The following is a 25,122-nucleotide window of genomic DNA, read 5'->3' as shown; positions in this document are numbered from 1 at the left end:
GAATAATGAACATTGTGTCGAGAAGTAGGACGCCGATTCCTCCGGCCTCTTTCTCCTGCTCCGGCAGCCGGCGGCCCTTGTCTTTTATCATCGCTCCCCGGCTCGCTTTGCATTTCGAGACCGATACGATGCTTTCGGAGGGCCACTCGGTCGACCAGGCTATCGGAAAAATTTTTCACCGTCCACTCACTCGCCCGGGCCGCATACTAATAACCGTGTAAATTAGGTCGCGCACAATTAAATCATCGAAATAACTCGGCGAAGACGCCTTCGACGTTTCCATCGCGGTTTTAAACGAATTTACGGACTGATTCGGTTACCGTCGCACGGCGTTGCCACGGTAAAAACGGGCCGGCTATTATCGTGCGAGAAGAAAAATTCGTCCGAGCACTTGAAACCGAGACCCAGATTGTCGCTGCGATAGAGTATTTATTATTAGGCGAGTTTGTACCGAGGTTCGAGGTTTTGGAAACTCGTTATCGTTATGGAAAGACGTGGGAATATGTCTTTGCTAAATTCTGTGGCAAAATTCAATGATCTTTTCTGTAGATGTCAATGTTTATTTTTTAAGAGAGGTTGGGAAAGATTGGCGAGACAATTAATTCAATTATACTAACGAAGAATGGTGTATTATTAATTGGACGATATGACAATATTTTGGAATTGACACACATCTTGTTGTTCTAATATCGGTGTCTCAGAAATTAGAATTACAGGAAGATTAATTGAAACAGCTGCTCCATTGTGTGAACGAAGAATGATGCATAATTAATTGGGCAATGTATTTAGCAATATTTTGTAACTGACACGCATCTTGCTACCCTAACATCAATGTCTCAAAAATTAGAGTCACGCTAAGATTAATTAAAACAGCTGTTCAATTATGTGAACGAAGAACAATGCATAATTAATTGGGCAATTTAACAATATTTTATAATTGACACGCATCTTGCTACCCTAACATCAATGTCTCAAAAATTAGAATTTCAAGAAGATTAATAAAACAGCTGCTCAATTATGTGAACCAAGTAGCATAATTGAAGCATAATTAATTGGACAATTTACTAATATTTTGTAATTGACATCTCGCTACCCTAACGTCAATATCACAAAAATTAGAGTTCCAAGAAAATTAATAAAACAGCTGCTCAATTATGTGAACGAAGTAGCATAATTGAAGCACAATTAATTGGACAATTTACTAATATTTTGTAATTGACATCTCGCTACCCTAACGTCAATATCACAAAAATTAGAGTTCCAAAAAGATTAATAAAACTGCAGCTCAATTATGTGAACGATGTAGCATAATTGAAGCACAATTAATTGGACAATTTAGTGATATTTTGTAATTGACATCTCGCTACCCTAACGTCAATATCACAAAAATTAGAGTTCCAAGAAGATTAATAAAACTGCAGCTCAATTATGTGAACGATGTAGCATAATTGAAGCACAATTAATTGGACAATTTACTAATATTTTGTAATTGACATCTCGCTACCCTAACATCAATATCACAAAAATTAGAGTTCCAAGAAGATTAATAAAACTGCAGCTCAATTATGTGAACGATGTAGCATAATTGAAGCATAATTAATTGAACAACTTACAAATATTTTGTAATTGACATCTCGCTACCCTTAACATCAATATCACAAAAATTGAAGTCGCGCTAAGCCTAATAAAACAGCTTCTCAATTACACGAACGTAGAACACGCGACTCGCCGGACAATGGAACAATATTTTCGAATCGACGCGCATCGATATCGATGAGGATTTTATCGGATCGCTGGCACCCTTAGCTGACAGAGCGCAGAAACTTTCGACAGCCCTGCTCGCCGAGAGCAACGGGCGCAGCTAATTTGTTTCGCGCTGTCGTACGAACTCGTTGTTCGGCCATCGAAAATTAGCCGGCGAATGGAAAAGTTGTTCCGTGACGTTTCGAAACTCCGTGATTCGTCGGAATTGCATAAACGCGCGGAACGGTTTTCGCGACTCGCGTTTCTAATTTACAATCGCGGCGTCGCTGCCGCGAGCGCATAAATCGTCGTTCGTTGTCCCGCAAAAAAAACACGTCGAAGTTGCGTCGATGCCGTAACGCACGCGTAAAAATGCCGAACCGCTGTTTACGGGGCGAACCGATGCCGCATTGTGGCGTCATGAGCCGTGACCATAATCGTTTCCCCGTGTTGCAATGACGCCGAGAAGGTCGTAGTTTCTGCTCCCGCGGTCCCTACTTTCTCATCGTTTGCGTGGGTTAGAATGATAGCGGCGCGAAGTCGCGTTTTTCTTATCGTGAGATACGAGCTAAGCTATTGTTCGCTGACGCGTGCATTGTTTATTGACCAAATGTATTGTTGAGACGAGTTGGAGTTTTATTGATTGTTGAGACGATTTGGAGGCTCATTGATTGCTACGACAATGTAGAGTTTCGTTTATTGTTCAGACAATTTAGAGTTTTATTTATCGTGTTAAGACAATTTCAAGTTAATTTATATTAATCAAAGGAGGTATTTAAAATAGCTTTGACACAACCTTGATTATTTTTAGGGTTTCATTTATCGTTAAGACAATTTCAAGTTAATTTATAGTAATTAAAAGAGGTATTTAAAATAATATTGACATAAAACCTTGACAATGTAGAGTTCCATCTATTGTTAAGACGATTTAGACTTTTATTTATTGTTAAGACAATTGCAAATTAATGTATAGTAACTCCTTAATATATTTCACCTGTCTTTATAACATTCTGGCATGATTAAGACAAGAATTTATTGTTCACACAATTTCGAGTTAATTTATAATAACTCCATAATTATTTCACCCGTCTTTCTAACAGTTTGGCATGTATAATAACTACATTTGAAGACGTAAATCAACAATTTTTGAAACGTCATTTACCCCACAATGATTCTAACGCGCTCATTCTTATCTCAAAATAAGTTTCCAATTTTTGCATCGTCGTTCGCAATCGATACATCAAATTTAATAGATTCTTCGCGTACAAGTATCAATGAAAAAAAGAAATTTACAAGCAGTATACTCACATTTTCCACCTCCGAATTTATAAACCACACCGTATGAACCACGACGATGTTTCCTAGTCTGCGACTGATCCCAAACAGTCGCGAGTTTTCGAATGTAACGCTACACAAATGTAAACAATGGTGTCCTGTTTCGACCCGCGTTTTCGATCATCGCACGAAGTTCCCCTATAAAACGACCGTCGCCCACCGATGGGCCACTCGACGCGTAAAAAATGGCGGTCCATTGTCAAGGTATAAGCCCCTTTCGGGCCCCCAAGCTGTCCATTTCACTATTTCTCCAGGCGCTGGCCAGTACAGCGAGAAAAATAAATCGTATCTCCGGCTTTCATTTGTCTCCATTCCTTTGTTTCCGTCTCTTTTTCTCGTCGGGAACGCTGGACGCCTCGTTAGCGGCTCATTGGGAGAGAAAATGGCGGATCCGCGCGGCCGTGCGGGGTTAAACGAAAGACAATTTCTCGTCGCGGCGGCCCGCCGCATTGTCGCCCGGCCGGAAATAATTAGCGACCGGAGGCAATAAACGCGTCCCATCGGATCGGCCCGATATCCGTGTCGTCCCGGCTCGATCCAGTCGTTCGCTGTTTTTTTCCGATGCTCGATAATCGCGGCTCGAGATCGACCGTCTATCGACGCCGATGTGAAATCCGCGTTTTCTTCAGCGCGGCACCGCGCGACGAAACAAGAAGCGCGGAACGTTTCCGCGATAAATCAACCGAAAATACGGATTACGAGCCGGAACAACGGAAGCTTCTCGTTCTCGAACGAGATTTATCCTAATTTCGGGAGCCTCTGTCAGGACTCGCGAATGTTACCGACGCGATTATTTATCCGGCGACCCCGCCGAATCAGGCGGGAGATATTTTCACGTTTTACGCGCCATTCGATCGCGAACAGCGCGCTGCTGAATCGTCGGCACTGTATTCATTTTATTACACGGCGATCCCACATTTTGCATTTACGCTCGAGTCAGAAATTATGTTAACCAACTAATTTTCGAATCGAACAACGTTTTTGTTCTTCAAATTCGTCCAAATGGCTGCAGGAAGCGCATTTTTTATGCCGTTATTGCACGCTCGCGACCCGATAAAACAGTCGAGAAAACAATTATTCAATTATTCGTAATCGCGACCGATTGCGATTTTGTAAAATTGTTGCACGCTCGTGTAAAACAAGAAACTAAAAAAGAAAGTCTGCGAAAGAATTGAAGTCGTTCGCACCGATTTGAAAGAAGTTATTCCGTTCGGAATTTGCATTTTTTTCAAGTAATTCTTGCACCGATTAAATTGGCAGAATGCGATGCAACGATTAAATGGCGAATAAATTGCCTACAAAAATAATACGAAATCAAAATGGCGTGCGTTGGGAAAGATGGTGCCAGTTTTAAAGTTATAATAACCCCGAGGGGTTAACACACTTTCCGACGACGGGGCTGTGATTTAGCCCCGAAAATAAGAAATAAACGTTTCTCGGTAATGCGGGCAACGGTAGATAACTGACAGCGATAATATTAGGAAGAACTGTCATTAATTTTGTCTCGAATGCAACATTCCCCCCTCCCGAATGAAACGTTCGACTATATTGCACCCAGTGATGTAAAAAACCGTGCAATAATCAATGAGCCTCCGCGAATAACTCTTTCGATTGCGGCCGATCAAAGATTAACCACTCGACATACGAATATAATAGAAGCCGACACGTGGCCCGAATATACTATTTCGTTTCACTGAACCGGACGGATATGAAACTTCCAAAAAACAGAATTAAATATTTAGACGAAGTATTCTCACGGCAAGCAGAAGAACGGCGGATGAAATAAACGGCGGATGAAATAAGCGACGTCTCGCGTGCGTTATTAATAATACTTGCAGCTGAGCGGGAAATACGAAGCCTGTGCTCGATGTAACTCGAAATTATACGAATTTTATGAAATCTGATAAAATTTTAAAATCGGCATAAATGGAGAAATACGGCGTTAAAAATTACGACACTTCGAAGCAACCCCTGCATTTTCGTCGTGCGCCGCGTCTGCGCTCGCCTTGACGATAGCTTCGCGAAAAAAAATCGCAGCCGCGTTTCTTTTACTTCAAATTGAAGGGGAAAGATCGAACTTCGTTCTACCGAAAACGGCATCTCTGAAAAAAAATTGTACGAAGCCCGTCGTCGAAGTTGATAATTTTCAACGTGACAAACAAGGCTTTGCAATTAAATTGTTACAGCGACGAGGGTGCGTCGAACTAAAAATCCGAAAGAACGATCTTAAAGTAGATCTTTCAAGCTTTAATTTCGGAGCAGAGCCATCGAGCTGCGACGATTTTTCGCGGAGTTATCGCACGGCCAAAGTCGGCAAATTTTTATAAATTCAAGCTTCGGTGAAAGTTGCGACGGGGTCGGCGGTTTCTGTAAAAATCGTTCATAGAAACGTCGCTGCAATATCGGCAGCCGTAAAAGAAAAAATCGGGAACGTTTCGACTGGTATGGCGAAGTCGATAAATTCGCGAGCGTCGTCGATTCTTCGTACCGGAGCACGAGCTTTTAATTTACAGGAAGGCCGCCGGTAAAAGTCGAAGCCGCCGACGCACCGAAAAAACACTGGGACCGAGGCATTAATTTTGATAGTCCCGATCGGCCGTTCCGCCGCGATGTAAAGTCAATGAGAAAAATTACGAGAAAGGGTAACGCTGTTCTGTTTACGGGGTGCGCTCGGGACCAGACCGAACCGTAAATAATACATGCCATTACTTACGGTGTAGCGGCACGCGCGTCGCTCTATATCTCTTTATTACCACTTTTACTGCGGCCGCTGTCCCGGCTAGAGCAAAGGGACCATGATTTATGGGATCGCGGCTGTTCGACGCTGCGAAACTGCCGGCCACTTTGCCCCTCCGCTTTCCGCGCGTGCTACACCGCCGGAAACCGTATCGCGCGCATCGTTTCCGCCTCGCGGCATACCGCGCGCGTCTTCTGATCCGCGCGCGTTCCTCGACCCGCGAATTACAGTTAATTCTCTCCGATTGTTCTTCAACTTGTAAACAAAAATGGACAATTTGGGAAAGAGGCGAATTATTCGAGCCTTGCGCCTCTCTTTTATAGTTATCGGCAACTGATTTTTATCGAAGTATACAGAATGTCTCAAAAATAAGTCAATGGGATTCCTGAGGTCATTTGGAGCAACTTTTTCCTCAGCGAAAATTCAATCCGCGTCTTCGTTTACGAGTTATTAAGAGAAAACAGTGACCAATGAGAGATCGAGTGCGGCTCACGCCCTGCCCTCGCGACCACTCCCGCTGCGCTAGACGGCCGGCGCGACGCTGCATTGGCCGCGAGGACGGAGCTCCTGCCGCGTTCGCTCTGCGATTGGTCAGCGTTTTTCGCGAATAACTCGTAAACGAAGCCACGGATTGCATTTTCGCAAAGGAAAAAGTTACTCGAAATGAGCTCAGGAACCTTTTATTTCCCGGAACTACAATAATTTACTCTCTTATTGTAATATACATTATACGAAGTTGAAATAAATCCAGTCTTGGCATTGCTATATAGTTATTAAATTGTTCTAGCGTTATAATTACAAAGCTTTCATAAAATATATAATTTAGTAAAGAATATCAAATTGCAGTGAAAATTGACGTTCATGTTCGATCGAAAATTCTGCCTCGAACGAAGAAGTATTATCGACGAAGTATTAATGGAAATCCACCGAAGGGTTGAAAGAAGCTCGAATAATTTTATCTCCTCTTCCCAAATTGTCCGCTTTTTCATTCCCAAGCTCGGAGAGCTTACTGCATTTATACCATTTATCATATTATTATTATTATATTTATACCTGTATTTAATACCATATTTTCACCGAGACAATGCCGCGACGCGAATCGCATTGTTCAGACCGAGCTATTTATTATAAGAATAGCTTACGCCTTTTACCGTTGAGTAAATAAAAGAATAGTTTCAAGAGCTCGATACTCTTCGAGGCAGCGTACGATCGTAGGATTTTATTAATCGCGTAGGACGTTTCGCGGGGACGTTTTTCATTATCGGTCGGCGGACGGTGGCCGCCGTTTCGAACCGGATCGACGTAAATATTTCTCCGGCATGCCGATGGGTTTCCTCCGGGCTCCCAGATGCGCATTGCATTCCCGGCGATTTTTTTCTACAGTAGCCTCGGCGCGACGAGTGCGACCCCATTAACTTTCTTCGTTGGCAAGTGCACTCGACGATCGATCCTTGCAGACGGACCTATCGCGGCGGCACGTCGAGAATGTGGCCAACGTGGCGTTAATTTCGCGGTGCACGCGATACAGAACACGGGTGAACGGGGCGAGCGGCGCGGGGAGAGAGAAAAGGGAAAGAGAGAGAGAGAGAAAAGGGAGAAAGAGAGAGAGAAAAAAGGGAGAGAGAAAGAAAAGCGGGAGAAAAGCGGGAGAAAAGGAGAGAAAAGGGAAATAGAGAGAGAAAAGGGAGAAAGAGAGAAAAAAAGGGCGAGAGAGAGACAAAAAGGGAGAGAGAGAGAGAGAGAGGGAGAGGGGGAGACTGAGACAGAGTGAAAAGAGTGAGAAAGAGAGAGAAGGCGGAGAGAGAGAGAGAAAAAGAAAGAGAGGAAAGGAAAGAAAGAAAGAAAAGAGAGGGAGAATGAGAGAGTGAGAGAGTGAGAGAGAGAGAGAGAGGGAGAGAGAGGGGCAGAATTTTTACAGTAATATATGAAACTCGGGCCCGTAATGAACTCACCTGTTTTCCCGGCGAGATAAAAGACTTATCCAAGGGAGTCGCATATATTCGAGGAAACATAAAGCGCGAAGCTTGCAGCGAGAGCCAATTCTAAAGCTCGTCTTATCTATTTTGTCGAGCTTCGCCGGAGAGAGTGAACAAGGGAGGCAGGTAGATAAAGAAAAAGAAAGAAAGAAAGAAAGAAAGAGAAAGAGAGAGAGAGAGAGAGAGGAAAACAAACGAGTAAATATCCGGGCCGAACTTAATCGACCATTCGAAACGGGAACCAGCATTTTCCGGATCCAAAATTCGATTTCCTTTTGCCCCGGCTAATCTTCCGCCGTTCTCCGGGGAACGTGTGCGCAAGAATTTTCCGGATACCTCGAAAATTACCCGAGCTGCGAGCACATTCCGCCAACAATGTACGCTAACCGAGAAGAAATAGAAACATTCGCCCCGGTCGACGCAGCGAACACCCGAAATTTCTCGCGCTTTTATTCTCGAGCCACTTCAAACAGCGCGACGGTTCGATGTTTCACAAATAGTTGGCTTATACGCGTGCATGCGCGATAAATGTGTAATTCATCGTTGCAATCGCCAGTGATCTAGATCGCTAGATCTTTAAATATCGTTTTTGTGCTGTAATTGACGACGCGCGGATTTTATGCATTTATGAGTAAAATGAGTGGGTCAATTTGAAGACAGTAGACAGACTAAGAGAATTAATTGTTGTATCTCATTGTCATTGTATTATTTTCATGTTGCTAAATTTGTTGAAGAAGAAAAGAACTTTCTACGTGGCAACTGGTTGTTGTAATTTAGGAATGCAAATTTTCAGTTTAATACATTTAATTTGTTGCAATTGAAAAAACACTTCGTATTTGCAGATAACCTTGACAATAAGATTTTGATGTAAGTATATAACGAGGATTTTTAGGATTTCGCAGAGGGATTTTTTCAAATATAAGACAAAATTGAAAGGAATTCAATTTTTTAACACAGAATCTACCGCGGTCGAAATGACTGTTTTATAATTCTACAATTCTGCAAACTTCAGAGACTCTTTCGTGAAAAATACTTGAATAAATTACATCATTGGAGCAGGTTTTCTGATAAAAACTTTACAAAATCAGAGTAAATTAATTAAATAAATTACTGCTCGGTAAATTCAGTGTTAGTACATAAATAAAAAAAAACACAAAATCTTTTATTTACTAATTCTTCTTAAATTTCGCAACGGTGTAATAATTTTGATTCCAATTTTAACTTTCGGTGTGTCAAAATATAATGTATATCAAAAACAGCTTCGGAGTGCAAAGGGTTAATTTTCTTTCTAAAACAAAAATTCGATTCAGACAAAATCGACGCAGATTCGAACGACTTTAGTCTGCCATAAAATCGTATTGCAATCTGCTCGAACACCGCGCAATCTCCACTAATCACCTAAAAGAGTTGTCTTCTGCCTTCTGTCCTTAATCAGGCGTGGAAGCTGGGGATGCACGGCGGCGACTACGCGTGGATCCTGCCGGGTGATACGATCGACTTGTCAATAATCGCCGGGGATTGGTGGCACTCCGGACCAGAGGAGTGCACGGCCTCGCAGCTGTCGCAAGCTCTGAACGGGTTGATCATCGTGAAGAGCTTCGGCTCTGCCATGGGGGACGAGATTAGCTCATCGGGCCTGGTAAGTGGCTCTCGAATCCGTCCGTCCGTCCGTCCGTCCGCCCGCCGTTTCGCGATTAAATCATCGCGGGACGAGCCCTGTTTCTCGTCGATAGTCAAGCGTGTGCAATCGGCGGCAATCCGTGCTAGCGACGCTCGTTTTCGCGCGTCGTGTTGACCCTTTGGAGTCTATCGAGACATATGTGTCTCGCCTAAGTATAACGCAAATTAACGAGAAATAAATCAAACTACAAAGGGTTAAACTTTGGCCTTCGAATTGCTTTCGAATCGTGTTATGTGGTCTTCGAATTTCCTCCGAATTGCCCCTGAATTGCCTTCGAATTGCCTCCAAATTGCCTCTGATTTCCCTCTGAATTTCCTCCGAATTGCCACCGAATTGCCTTCGAATCATGCCATGTGGCCTCCATTGCCTCCGAATTTTCTTCGAATTGTCTCTGAATTGCTTCCGAATTTCTTTCGAATTTCCTCCGAATTGCATCCGAATTGCCTCCGAATTGCCTTCGAATCATGTCATGTGGCATCCGAATTGCCTCCACATTGCCTTCGAATCATGTCATGTGACCTTCGAATTTCCTCCGAATTGCCCCTGAATTGCCTTCGAATTGCCTCCAAATTGCCTCTGAATTCCCTCTGAATTTCCTCCGAATTGCCTTCGAATCATGCCATGTGGCCTCCATTGCCTCCGAATTTTCTCCGAATTGTCTCTGAATTGCTTCCGAATTTCTTTCGAATTTCCTCCGAATTGCATCCGAATTTCCTCCGAATTGCCTTCGAATCATGTCATGTGGCATCCGAATTGCCTCCAAATTGCCTTCGAATCATGTCATGTGACCTTCGAATTGCCTCCGAATTGCTCCTGAATTACCTCCGAATTGCCTCCGAATTATCTCCGAATTGCCTTGGAATCGCTTCACGTGGCTCCCGAATTGCTTTCGAATCGCGTCACGTGGCCTCCGAATTTCCTCCGAATCGTGGAAAACAATTATAAATAAAAAAGTTAAGCCATCATTTCTATTCCGGCACTGCCATGTATAACACTCATGTCAATGTACACTGGCACGCTGTCCGCTGCCTTTATTCGCCGACTGCCCCGAGTTCCTACAAAAACGAGCCGCGAAGCTCGAAAAATCACGACTTAGTATTCTCGGATCTGCCGGTTTCAATTCCAACTCTCCGAACATTTCCGGGAGAAATTACTGTAATTCGCGCGCGGTCCCGTCCAAGTAATTTCGCCTCGCAAAGGAATTTCGTGCGCCTTCCGTCCACGGGGACTCTCCACGGTACAGCGATCTCCTGAACGACGTTTGATTAATGTAGCGTCTGACGCCAGTCAAAGCCCCCGAACGAAGACAAAGCGTCTCGATGCCCTCTTATCTCGAGTAATTAACCGTCGCCGCCCGCTGGAACAGCGTCTACCGATCATAGACACGGCCGACGCGGAAATTGGACGCGGCGCCTTTATTCTTGAAAACGCCGCGCTATGAATTATCCGCGCAGCTCGAGGAACGCGCGTCGAGTCCTAAAACGATCCATTCGATGGACTATTATGCTCGCAAGATTTAGCAGCGTGCATAATACGCCCGTTGCACTGTGATTTCCTTCGTCGCGTGAAATGCAGGTTGATCGATCGAGATCGCGTTAGAATATATTACCCGAAGTGTACAGTGAATCCTGCGAAATTGCTTCTGAGATTGTAAACGAAAATGGACAATTCGGGAAGCGGAGGCACGATTGTCCGAGCGGGGCACGTTTTTATAGTTACCAATTGCCGACAAATTGCCTTCCCAAATTGACCATTTTTGATCATAAGCTGAAGGACAATTGGAGAGAATTTACTGTGCTGCGTTGATTGGCACTTGTTCGTTCTTAATCATTTTTTCTAATAACATGAGATATTTTTTGATAACAGAGTAATACGTTCTCAGTTGAGATTAATAATAATAATATTAATAATAATAATAATATTTATTTGATCAACGAGAGAAAGTCCCTGTATCGTAATAATACAACAATATGCAGCAGCGTATTATTATATAAATATATAAATATATAACTATATAAATAAATAATATATACAAATATTTAAATATAAACATATAAATAAATAAATATATAAAATACTGTTCTTAAATCCTCTTCAAGTCATTAAAACCACTAATAAAAGAAGCAAAATATAAAACACTGTCGCCTCGTTTTCGACTAATTAAAATCATTAATAAAGTAAGCAAAATGTCCGTGTATCTCCCGCAACGACAGCACACAATTTTCACATTGCGTCATGATCGATAAAAAGCGCAGTAAATGTCTGTACAGTCTCCTCGCGTCTCGCAGTAACGGCGGGCAATTTTAATCTCGCGTAAAATTCTGTAACCTCGTAGAATCGCGATTGCCATAGAACGTGAACGCGTATAACGAAGAAAAGATCTGTTGTCCAGGATCGATTACGGTCCCCCCGCACCCACCGCACAGAGATTGCCGGCGAAAGAATGCGCGCGCGCGCGAGGCGAGAGAAAACGAAATTGCATGCACGTGTAAATATGCAGCATATTCCCGGCCACGCGTGGAATTATTCATAGCCGCGATGTTCGAAAATGCGAGAGGGTAAACCAGGATCAGAGCGGGGCTTGAAAACTTGGTGGATAAGCATGGCCGGCTCCGAGGAGGATTGCAAAGCGGGCCGCGAAGCGGCTAACAATTAGCGACACGTGATTCCGTCGTCGTCCGGATTAGTCGAGCGCATAAACGGCGGGAATCGCGCCGGTTACGCTCGCATCCGCGGCGCGGATTAATCCTTCGAGTTTCGGGGAACGAGCCAGGCCAAGCAGAACGGAAAAATGTTCCTCGCGAATTCCAAAAACGTAGCCAAGACACGCCGTTCGACAAAATTATAGCGTAGAAAAATTCCGGTGAAAGATTGGCCAACTTTAACGGACGATAACTTCGCGAGTAATCATCGCAGGACGATGACTCCTTTTTTAAATTAAAGCTTGAAACTTCTGCTTTCACGCAGTCTTTCTGGATTATAAGTTTGATGCACCCTCACCGCTGTAACCCCATGAATGCGAGGCCATGTTCGCGATAGAATGTCATATTAAAGATTGCCAAGTTCGACGAGATGCACGGTCTTCACAAAATTTTGTTCGTGGACACCGCTTGCAGGGCAGTATAGCTCGATCCTTCCTCTTTAATTTGCGAGAAAAGAAACGCGGCTGCGATTTTTTCCCGCGAAGTTGTAGCACTTCAAAGTAGCCCCTGCATCTTTGTCATGCGCCGCAGGTATTGGCGTTACCCGATGTGCAAGGAAGGAAGGAAGTTGCGTCAAACTTAAAATCAAAAAATACTGTCTTAAAGTAGATGTTTCAAGCTTTAATTTGAGGGAAAAGTCATCATCCTGCGATGATGTTTCGCAGAGTTATCGTCCATCGAAGTTGGTCAATTTTTACGCAAGATTTATTTGTTTCAGCAGTGTATAAAGTCAAGCCAGTTTTAATTGAAAAATGATCGGAGGTCATCATGGTTGCCGATTACTAGGCTGCCATAAATTATACGAAATATTGCAGAATTTTGGACCGCTCTCCGGTGAATCAGTCATTTAATGGACAATCATATATTGCAAGGCCGGCGCGTTTCGATGGCGCGTCGTTCCGGGCTGACGGTCGCGGCTTTCTAAGCGCGTTTCCGCGCGTATCCGCTCGAAATTGCGATACCCGTCGAAGTCATCGATCGAGACCGTAACGGTCGAGAGCGCGTCGATATTCCGACGCGCTCAAACTCGCGAAAACAGTTTCCAATCAGCCGGCCGCAAACCGTTTAATTTGTTAATAACCGGCCGGCCAGATCGAAGATACGCGGCGGCGGTGACGTCCGATAAAAGCGGAATTTATTTTTTTCCCCTCGCAACAATCGCTCGCCCGAGGCGTCGACGACAAAAAAAAATACCCTATTCTCTCGCGCACACGCGCACGCAACCCCGACGATCGCTTCTTTTTTTTCATCCCCGAGGCGATTCTGCGTGTCTGCGCAGCGACGCCGTTTGCCTCCACGGAAACGGATTTATCTTGACGAAGAAAGGGTTGGTTGCGACCGAGATGCGCCGAGATTCCCGGCGTTCTTTTTTTTTATTTAATCTTCACCGAAGCCTTTATCAAGCCACGGCCGAGCAAGATTCGCGCGCATTCTCAAAGGATTACGACCCTCTAACGCCGGAAAGAAACGGGTATCGCCTCGGCTTAAAGACGGGATTTCCTGCACGCGGCTCTGTGCAACGTAGAATTCGCCATCTTAATTTCCCATCTTCCACCATTTCGATTTTTTATCCCGTCGGATGAACTGGGTCGGCGGTTCCGTGGCTGATCGGTTCGTGAATGTTCTCTCTCTCTCTCTCTCTCTCTCTGTGTGTCGTACGATTGCTACAGAGATTGCAGACAGTATCAAAGTGTTCTGTTTCAGATCAAATGCTAAGCATTCTACGCGCTTTACGAGTTGCACAAGAGTTATTGGATTATGAAAATATTCGAGGAGACATCGATTATTTAATACTATCAGACCGTTTGATTTTATTATGCACTCGAAAATACGTGATCTACAATGTAGAGATAGCAAACAATACAGTATAGTTCGGTTTCATTAAAAATATTGCGAATTCTTTTATACTTTTCGAGTAGCACAAGAATGATTAAATTAATAAAATATTAGAAGAGAAATCGGTTACTAAAAGTTATTAGACCATTTAATTTTATCATGGACGCTAAAATACATGCTTCAAAAAGTAGAAGAGGCAAACAATGATAAACAATTCGGTTTCATTTAAAATATTAAGAATTCTTTCACATTTTATGAGCAGCACAAGGATGATCGAACTAATAAAATATTTGAAGAGACATTGGTTACTAAATGTGTTATTAGACCATTCAATTTTACTATGAACTTCGAAAATACATGCTCCACAAAGTAGAGATAGCAAACAATGCCAAACAATTCGGTTTCATTTAAAATATTAAGAATTCTTTCACATTTTATGAGTAATACAAGGATGATCGAACTAATAAAATATTTGAAGAGACATTGGTTACTAAATGTGTTATCAGACCATTCAATTTTACTATGAACTTCGAAAATACACGCTCCACAAAGTAGAGATAGCAAACAATGCCAAACAATTCGGTTTCATTTAAAATATTAAGAATTCTTTCACATTTTATGAATAGCACAAAAATGATCAAACTAATAAAATATTCGAAGAGACATCGATTATTAATTGCTGCCGGACCATTTAATTCAAGCATGAACACCAAAATACGTGCTCCACAAAGTAGAGAAGGCAAACAATGCCGAATAGTTCGATTTCAATGAAAATATTCAGCGTTCTTTCACACTTTTCGAGCAACAAAAGAATTATCAGACCAATAAGATATTAGAGACATCGATCGCTGTAATATGTTACCAGGCCATTCAATTTTACTATGAACACCGAAATACGTACCCTATAAAACTGTCTATCAGAAGAAACATCGATCACCGAATACTACCAACCATTTACAAAACCATTTAATTTTACTACCGACACGAAACTACACGCTCGACAAAATTGTCTATTAACAGAAACATCGATCGGCAAACGATTCCAAGCGTTTGCGAAACTATTTAACTCTGCTGTACACTTCAAAATACACGGAATACAAAATTGTTTGTTGGAAGAATCGTCGATCGGTAAATGCAGCCAATTATGGATGGAAATCAGAGATGCGAACAAATACATGCGACCTCGTTTTAAAAGATAATAACTTGTTCGAAATTAAACTAAACTGGCGGAATTGTTTTTAACGTGCTGAATGAACTAGTTCAACAGACAATGCCTAAGAAGAATCGTTTAAAAAAAAATCAATCGACTGAATGAAAGAAAAATGAAAGAAAAAGATGTTCGAAGTCACGCGTTTCAACGTTTTTATCCGAGAGAGCAACGAAAGTCCAAACGCTGCATTCTTCAACGTTTCCATACCTTAAATGCATATCGAAAATTTCACTTTCTCGCAGATTCTCCAGCAACCTAGATCTATCGTCTAAAAAGAACTTCTGCCCGTTCGATGCAATTTTACCGAAGCGTGTTCCATTTCGGTGTGCAACGAGAAACCGGTCGCGTGGCCGCGTCCGGCGCGTTTCGAAACAGCTTGCAGGGAACACCGTGTCCGGTCCGCGCTTTGATAAACGCATTTCCCCGCAGACAAGCAGCAAATTCGTCGCGGAATTGGCCAGGCGAGGCGTGGCGCATTCGAAATTCGCCGCGCAGACCTACGACGCTGTCTGGGCGATGGCCCTCGGCCTCGAGAAGACCGAGGCCCTTTTGAACAAAGAGAACGCGTCCGTGGCGCAGTACAGCCACACGAGGAAGGACATCGCAACGAGACTTCTGGACCAGCTGAAGCTTCTTCGCTTTATCGGAGTGTCGGTGAGTAGGCCAGACAATGGCCGATTGGGGCGCACCGTCGGGAATGGGAGCGGAACGGCAGGAAACACGGTGCCAGAGATCTATTCGCTGTCTGTAGCTTCTCCCTGGCACGCTTCTTTCACCGCGATAACGCTCCTCGAAACGTTTCAAATTGTCTCCTTCGAACTTTTTTTCACTTTGCGATACCATTTCTTATCACGATCTTATCGCGTTCCACTGTTGTACTCTTTACTAGAGAAATCTCTGGAGACGACGCTATGGTTTCGAACACCGTGAAACGTCTTTTCTCGATTTAATTGTGTCCAGACAGGTGTATCAATACGTTCTCTGTTAGAATTTCTTCCGTTGTTCAGCTTCGTTGCTTTATTTATTATATTTATGTGCAATAATATTCATAATAATATATTATATATACAGGGTGTTACGCCTAACTGAGAACAGTATTTAACGTTTATGGATTGTGGCAAATTCTCGAAGCCACTAACTAATCAAACAGTTAGTTCGAACAAAAGTTCCAGGAAGATTCCAGAAAGGTTCCAGAAAAGTTCCAGAAAGGTTCCAGAAAAGTTCCAGAAAGGTTCCAGAAAAGTTCCAGAAAGGTTCCAGAAAAGTTCCAGAGAGGTTCGAGAAAAGTTCCAGAAAGGTTCCAGAAAAGTTCCAGAAAGGTTCCAGGAAAGTTCCAGAAAAGTTCCAGGAAGGTTCCAGGAAAGTTCCAGAAAAGATCCAGGAAGGTTCCAGAAAAGTTCCAGAAAGGTTCCAGAAAAGTTCCAGAAAGGTTCCAGAAAAGTTCCAGAAAGGTTCCAGAAAAGTTCCAGAAAAGTTCCAGGAAGGTTCCAGAAAAGTTCCAGAAAAGTTCCAGAAAAGTTCCAGAAAGGTTCCAGAAAAGTTCCAGAAAGGTTAAATTTGGAAGTCCGCCTCCCGCTGTTGCAAATTTAATTGCTTCTAATTAATGATTATCTGAAAGCAATAATACAACATTGTATTATCAACGAAAAACCCTAACCAATCGCAAAGCGAGCGCGGCTGGCCCCTCCAGCCAATGCCGCGTCGCGCGACCATCTGACGCAGCAGCAGTGGTCGCGAGGGCGGGGCGTCAGCCGCACGCGATCTCTCATTGGCCAGTGTTTTTCGTTGATAACTCGTAAACGAAGCCGCGGATCGCATTTTCGCAAAGGAAAATGTTGCTTCGAATAACCTCAGGAATCCTTCACTTCCCGGTAGTACCATAGTTACAGAACACCCTGTATAACTGGACGAATGCAGCGATGTGATCTATGTAATCGAATAACTGGTTCCAGGGGCCAGTGTCGTTCGACGGAGCGGACCGAGTCGGTATCACGGCGTTCTATCAGATGTACGGTGAGTAAAGTTTACACTGCGGGGTCCCGGGAAATGCGGGGGCGGCTCCGACAATGGGGCAGAGCACGGTAAGAACCGATGCATGAAAGTGGCAAACACTGAGCCACGGGAACCGGAAAGAGAGACAGAGACAAAGAGAAGGAGAGGGAGAGAGAGAGCCGGCTCTGACAATCGAGCGGCCGCGACGAGACGCGCTCGCATCGCGAACACCTCGCATCGCAGCCGACTGACACGTTTTAACGGTGAGACGAGCCCATTTACGGGATTCCCATTGTCGGCCGGCCGGTCGACGATATGATTTCGGGCCGCGCGCGTTATACAGCCTGCTCTCGCCAACGTTTCTCCTAATCAATTGCGCCGGTAAGTGCGTTGCACGCGAGATCGCTCGAATTATATATGTCGGCGTCGATCGGTTGCCGCGCGATTTGCGAAACGAGATCCGGATATTCCGGGGCAATTCGCAGTCCGTTTAATTCCCCGGGAGGGATAATGGACGAACGAGATTCGAACGATTTCTTTACCGCGATTTTTGTTTCGGAACCGTTTATCCGGAGCCGTATTATTCGTTCGGATAAACGTGAATTGGTGCCGGCCGCGTTTGCCGCGAGGCGAGTTCTCTACAACGCCGGTTCGCGACCGAGAAAACAACGTTTTCAGAAAATGGGCGAACTTTGGATATTATTCAACCGTTATCCGAAAGTGTTATTAATCGCTGGACCGCGGATTTTACGCATTTATGAAAGAATGCGTCGACAGTACAAAGCGGAGATAACGTTCGAAGAACTCGAGGATATTGTCGCGTTATTCGCGACATATCGCGATTGTTCGAGGAAGAAAGACATTTTTATGTGAGCTGTATCTCTTGGAATGAACTCGGACTAGTTACAATTTGCATAAATATCCGCGGTCTGTTAATCGCTCGCATGCAGATTTCTTAATAACGATCCGTTCAGCGTGCACGTTATTCCGTTCTCACGAGTCGAAATCGAATTCTATCCTGCTATCGTCGATATTTAATTAATGAAGTTAACATTAACGCACAATAAGTGTACACTTTCTTGCTCCACCGAAGAAATTATTACAATCGAAAAGGTTCTAATCACTGTAATTCTAAAGAAAATGATTTTCACCCGTTTAAAACGTTGTACCTAAACGAAAAACACTGACACCGAGCCAAATTAATATAATTTGCTACGATTCCAGGAGAAAGTTGTAAATACTATTAAGTGAAATGCAATAATAATTACCAAATTCACAAAGGAGCACGCGAAGAAAGAAACATTTGATTTAATAAAAATTATTCAGCAAATAAACTTTTCTCGCGCGCGTGGCCGGCAACGATGCGTCATTGTTCGGCACCGTGAGGGTCAAGGGTGAAAATCGACAGCAATTTGCACCCTGCAGCCTGCAATCGCTGCGGACAAACTGGTTGGAATATCCGCGGACTGATAATTGCATTGCGAGAAATATTTACCGCGTCGATCGGCAGGAATTAATGGATCGTTTGGGGCTTCGGTCGGAAAACGGCGAAAGATCGCGAGAACAATGGAAGAGCGAGGCGGAAAGGATCGAAGCTCTGGGATATCCGGCGTTAAAATGGCGGGTGCAAGGGTTTCGGTCATTCGCGGGTCCGATCGAATCGACCATGCGCGACGGCTCTGTCCCCGGATTGTTCAAACACGAGACAATTAAACCAGCGCTGCACTTAGCCTGCCATGAATTCGGCCTGTGTTTACGGTAGAGTGAGAGAGCGTAATTAACGCTGCAACAAGAAACAGAACGTCGACCAGCCAAACAGAGTTATGACGAGGAAATTCGGCCGCGACCCACCCGCCGTTCGGCCAACAATTACATTTCGACGCCGAAAAGAAAACGCTCCGTGTCCCGTCGTCGGTCGTTAAGAACGGCCCCCGGATCCCGTGATCGATGGATCACTTGGAAAAATCGTCGGGGACCATTTCCTCCAGAGAAATTACTGGGAGCTTGGGAAATTTTAATGAAGTTCGTTCTCGCGGGCGTCGTTTATTAAAGCAGCAATTTTGGGGGAAATTCGGAGCGAGGGGAAAGAGGCCACGACTAATTTACTGGCAACTAGAGCATCATTTGTCTCTGATAAATAAAATAGCAATGTTGCAATAGTTTATAGAGTTTTTTTGTTTAGAGATGTCGAGTCTTCCATCTTTTATAAAAGTCGGTTGTCTCGGAGAGCACTGATTCGCCTTTATTGAAAAGTAAACCGCGTCCCCTTTGATTAGACCACGACTAATTTACTGGCAACTAGAGCAGCATCTATCTCTGATAAATAAAATAGCAATGCTGTAATAGTTTATAGAGTCTTTTGTTTAGAGATGTCGAGTCTTTCATCTTTTATAAACGTCGGTTGTCTCGGAGAGCACTGATTCGCCTTTATTGAAAAGTAAACCACGCCCCCTTTGATCAGGCCACGCCTAATTTACGGACAACTAGAGCATCATTTATCTCTGATAAATAAAACAGCAATATTGTAATAATTTATAGAGTTTTATGTGTAGAGGCGTCGAGTCTTTACCTTTAATGAAAGTCAGTTGTCTCGAAAAGCCATTGATTCTTTTTGACTGAAATATAAACCACGCCTCCTTTGATCAAGCCACGTCCACTCCACAGCTCTCTACATCTGAAAAGAAAGTAAATCAGTGGTACAGTGATTCTCGAAACTAGATTTCCCGAGATTGTCGTGTCTAGACTAAGAACGGAAATATGTTACCCTTAAAATCGAAGACACGCCTCCTTAGACCAAGCCGCGCCCACTTCGTCGACAGCTAGACAGTCTTCCGCCTCTGCAACCATAAAAATTCAGTATTACAGTGGTTACCAAAGCTACGCACATTTACAGCTCCGACAGATAAAACCACCCCTCCCCCTTTCACTTTATTTGCCCCAAAGGGCCGCTGGACCTCTATAAAAACATCTCCACCGTTTTGAATACGATCCATCCATTTCTGTCGCAAAATCATAAATCGACGAACGAAAATTCGCATCCGAATTTTTCCTAAATTTCGTGGAACTTTTCCGGAATTTTCCCTCGCAAACCTCGCATACCCTTTTCGCGATGGCTGTAGCAAGGGTCGTCCAGCTCCCGGCTGGCAGATGGCTCGGTTTTCCCGTTTATTCCTGGCGCTGTCAGTTTTGTAAGCAGTTACGATCGCAACACCCCCCGATGAATCGTTCCATCGGTGGCTGGCGGGGGCGGGGGAGGGGCGGCAAGGCGGTTTCGGTCGGTTCGCGAAGCATTTCTATAAGATTCGAATAGTCGGCGAGGCCGCAGGACGTCTGGCTAGAGGTAGAGGAGCTGTCCCGAGAGGATCGACGGGGTCGAGCTGACATTTTCACCCAATTCCGACGGCTAGACGACCGGTTCGTTCGCGCGTAACAGCCCCGACGGCTCAGCTCGTTAACCTTGCACGAGCCTCGAAGAAGCAGCAGCAGCAGCTCCTTTTTCTGTCCGGCGTTTCGAGCATCGATTTCAGATAAAGTCAACGAACTGGCACGAATTTCCGCCAGCGATAGCTAACGGTGCTCCACAAAGAACCCTCGGCGGCGCGGCGGCACGGGACAAATTGGATACCATCAACCGTTTGCTTCTTTACCTTCTTTCTGTTACCTCTGTGTCGTATTTTCCATTTTTTTCTTCTCGCCCCCTCTCACTCTATCTCTCTATCTATCTATTTCTATCTCTATCTTTCACGCGTTCCCTCTGTCACGTTTCCTTTTTATTCCACTTTACTTCGTACCGCACTCTTTCATCCATCTAGCCAGACGACAGTCGAGGTCCTGCGGCTGTAATCCATCAAATCCCGCGCCGGATAACAGCCGCATCGGCGTCGCGCGGCCCCCGGATTTAACTTTCGAGCATAATCTCGCCGACAGGGGAGAAACCGCGGGAACGGCCGCGGAAGAGCGGCGAATCCGACGCGGGAACCGCGACCGAACGCTCCGCCGGGAAATACAACATCGATGTATATCGAATCTCGAGGGGAAGAAATCGAATCTTCGAGATTTCTAGAGATTTCGAAGAATTCTCTATTAGCGAAGCCTTCTTGCAAAGACAAGAATGTGTACAAGAATTAATAATTTGCCGAAGCGCAAATTTTTTGCGAGCGCGCGGCTTCAAAGGTGCGAATTATGCGTTCGACTGATAAAAAACGCGGCACGCGGCTAAAAGGGACGTGGCTGGCGTTGTCAGATGAAATAACGAAGGCAGCATATTTTTTCGATAACAATTATTCATAATTCGTCGCAAATTATTCGTATAACTCTTTATTCGAATCAATTATTCGCATGATTCGTTATTCGAATGAATTATTCACGTGATTCTTTATTCGAATAAATTATTCGCGTGATTCTTTATTCGAATAAATTATTCGCATAATTCTTTATTCGAATAAATTACAATAATAAATAACCTTGGGCTCGGGGTGTTCATCACCCCGTGCGTAAAAGCATGTCCCCTCCTCCATAAAAAAAATAACAGTAATAATAATAACAAAAATAACAATAATAATAATAATAATTTATTCGTGTATACGAATAGAAAAATCCTGTTCTAAGTTCGCGTGACAGAGGCAAAATAATGCATTTAAACTTGTAGAAAATAATTTGTGTCGAAGAAAGTCTCGCCTCGATTTACAGAGGTTTTTACAACGCGGCGGAGAATGGAACGGACAACATTTTCGCCTCGTCGAGGTTTACGAGTTGAAGAGGTTCGCGTTATCGAGACACGACCGTATAATGGCCCCGCGACGTACACGCTGTCCCGTCATTCTCCCTGGGAATCTTATTTCTCCGATGCACAATATTCAACGCCGCCGAGAAGTCGACTTATCGACGAAGCTGCGAATACATAGCTGCCGACGTGTCCCGGCTCGCTCGCGAACTCCGGGGGACGTGAATTACGTTGGAAAGGTGACGCCGGTGTATAATAGATCTTTATGCATTCAATAGTAACGCGCGAAATTAACATTAGCCGTTTCTATTCCGCCAGTCTCTCATCATCCCACGCACCGAACTTTATACAACTTCGGACAGGATCTTAATGAAAGTCTCCCCGCTTCTCGATAAATCTTCGCCAGCGAAACTTTCGTATGCGCGCCTTTTCCAAAATTTTTAGCACCGTGAACGCGTGAAGCATTGCTCCGACCAGGCTACAGGGTTATTTCACTCATCGTTTTGCACGCGAACATTTTGCACGACGGTTCCACTCAGATTTTTCTGCATTGTATGCCGAAGTGAACGAAGTATAGTAATTTATTCTGGAAATGCCTAATTTTTGGATGCTGTGAATTTCCTTGTGCTAGTCCTACGTCTGTGTAATTTATTGCGTGTGATGCGACACGCGACGCGAATTCTCGGAAAACGACACAAAGTGGTCTGTTTGGGTCTCCGAATTGCCTTCGAATCGTGTCACGTGGCCTCCGAATTGCCTCGAACCGCGTCACGTGGCCTCCGAATTGCCCAGAATCGCGTGATGTCATCTTTATGCAAAATGGAAATTGTCCACGTTAATTACAAAATGTGGGAACGAGACGTTTGTTTCGTTTTTGTTTGAATCATTCGAATGGGTCGACAGCAGAGAGCAATAATATCTTCGAATTGTATAAAATTGCATATAAATATATAAATATATAAAAATATATAAAGTATATAAATATATAAATATACAATTATATTAACATATAAATATATAAAGTATACAAATATATAAATATATAAAGTATACAAATATATACATGAAGTATACAAGTATAAAAATATACACAATTTTATAATTTTATAATACACAATATACATAACACTCTATGTATATTAATTGTGCCATTTTGCATTCAATCCACTCACTTTTGTCCTAACCGCATACAATCCCGAGTCCGAGCGACATCGAACAATTTCAAAGATACGGAATCGCGACGAAGATCCTTCCTGGCTGCTTTCAAACAGTGAAAAATAAAGTCCGACGCATTCGAAGAAATTTAACGAGCACCGCGAGCGTACAGGACTCCGCGGACCAGCCTAGACAATGATTTTGCAGACAATTGGTTGCCCGTGTACCTTTGGATTTTCACGGATTTCTAACAATCGCAAGATCCACAAAGAAAGACCGGTGTCTCTTTGGCAGCAAAAATTCCGCGGTCTTTAATTATCGTTCCGCGAAGCTTTGTAGCGATTCTAAAGACACGGGGGGGGGGGATCACAATGAAGGTTCATTTTCCGCGATGCTTCTCCGCGAAACAAAATGGAGAAACAAAGTGTCCGCGCGTTTTAGAGAATTTCTGCGACGCGACGGATTCATATAAAGCAACGACGGAGCGCCGGTAATCGAGTTACCACGGCGGGAAGCTCGAGAAGCGAATTACGCGACGAATCCGCCGATGAATTCCTTCGATTCGAGACGATTTTCCTGCGGTAATTGTCTGGTCCGGTCGAAGCCGATTAGTCGCGCGACGACGTCGGACCGACGGCTAATGACGACGGAAAACAAACTCTCGTTCTGCGAGAAAAAGCTTCTCCATCGGCAGTCGAGAGCGTCGTCGTCGCAAAAAAAAGCAGATAACCTAATAACAGAAATTGCGAAAGTACTCGTCGCGTTCGTCCTGCCGCCGACGCCTGGGAGAACGAGTCGCGACGGTTTTCCTCTGCTCGGGGGAAAAAGTTTTTTCGACGCGGGAAACCGGCGGCATAGAAAATTCCGCGCGAAGATCGAAATTGGCGGCACCGGTTTACCGAGCGCGGACGAGCAGAAACGCGTAACAAGCCGCGGATATATTTCTCCCTATTTCCCCCCCGAAGAAGTTTCGCTGATTAGAGAAACGTCGAGTCCGCGGGACCGCGTTACAGCCTCGGGTAATTATCAATTAACTATACAACGACGATAAAGGCGGTACGCGAACGACCAATCGAACAAAGTGCTCCGGGGACTCTGTCAGAAATTGAATTGTTCCGCTGTTTCTCCGGGTACCTTGTCCGCGGACATAAATCCCGGGAAAAGAGACCATTTTCAAGTACGAAATGTACATTCGGCATCGGCCGCGTCGCGGCTTCGAACTCCGATAACCGAGACGATAAGAGAAACGTTAGCGATCCTAAAATTCGCATTGCGAAGCGAACGGATAGTTCTTTACTTATGTTCCCAATTTATCGACACCGTGAAGAGAAGACACAATTTCCTGCTTATGTTCTCAATTTATTAAAACGATGTTAAAACGACGGGAGTAAGTGTTCATCTTATTGAAACGACGAAGCTATGGTTTTCTAATCGAGTTTCCAATTTATTAAAACGACGAAGCTATGATTTTCTGATTAAGTTTACAATTTAATGAAACAATGAACGGGAGACACATTTTTCTATCAATTTTTTCATCCATTTATTACAAACGCTGTAGAGAAGAAGGAAATTTTATACGTAAATCAATCCTCAATTTATTAAAACGATGAAGAAGTAATTTTCTGATTAAGTTTCCAATTTATTGAAACGACGAAGAGGAGACACGTTTTCCTACGTGGGCCATCGAATTTATTAAAACCATGAAGGGAAGATACAATATTTCATTTAGGTCTGCATTGTGGGAACTTGTGCATGAAAGTCTGCAATCTGGATTAGTCGTGCTGCACTGTAGCTGCACGCGGATCAATCATACCTCATTACCAAATACAGTATACAATTTGATTTCCATTTATAACATATGCATATTTATGAATCCCGAAGAACCCTAACGTACTATCGATTTCTAATTTGTTTCTGCTCATAGGAGTCTCCAGTTGTCACTTAAATAGTATTCATCGATATGAATGTAATGAATATAATGAATATAATGAGTATAGTGAATATAATGAATATAAAGAGTATAGTGAATATA

General features: G+C 43.7%; 1 protein-coding gene across 4 annotated transcripts in view; it reads left to right on the top strand.

The window, feature by feature from the left end:
- GABA-B-R3 (gamma-aminobutyric acid type B receptor subunit 3) overlaps positions 1-25,122 on the top strand; it is a 93,842-nt gene that overhangs the window by 47,937 nt on the left and 20,783 nt on the right. For all 4 annotated transcript variants that reach the window (XM_076518487.1, XM_076518485.1, XM_076518486.1 and 1 more), the window contains exons 6-8: positions 9,227-9,430; positions 15,650-15,874; positions 17,173-17,233. In XM_076518487.1, coding sequence (XP_076374602.1) covers positions 9,227-9,430; positions 15,650-15,874; positions 17,173-17,233 — 490 coding nt within the window. The remainder of the gene's footprint in view (positions 1-9,226; positions 9,431-15,649; positions 15,875-17,172; positions 17,234-25,122) is intronic.

The sequence above is a fragment of the Megalopta genalis genome, chromosome 2, assembly GCF_051020955.1.
Source record: "Megalopta genalis isolate 19385.01 chromosome 2, iyMegGena1_principal, whole genome shotgun sequence".
Taxonomy (NCBI): domain Eukaryota; kingdom Metazoa; phylum Arthropoda; class Insecta; order Hymenoptera; family Halictidae; genus Megalopta; species Megalopta genalis.
Note: the sequence above shows the minus strand (reverse complement) of the source record. Positions and strands in the feature narration are given on the sequence as shown.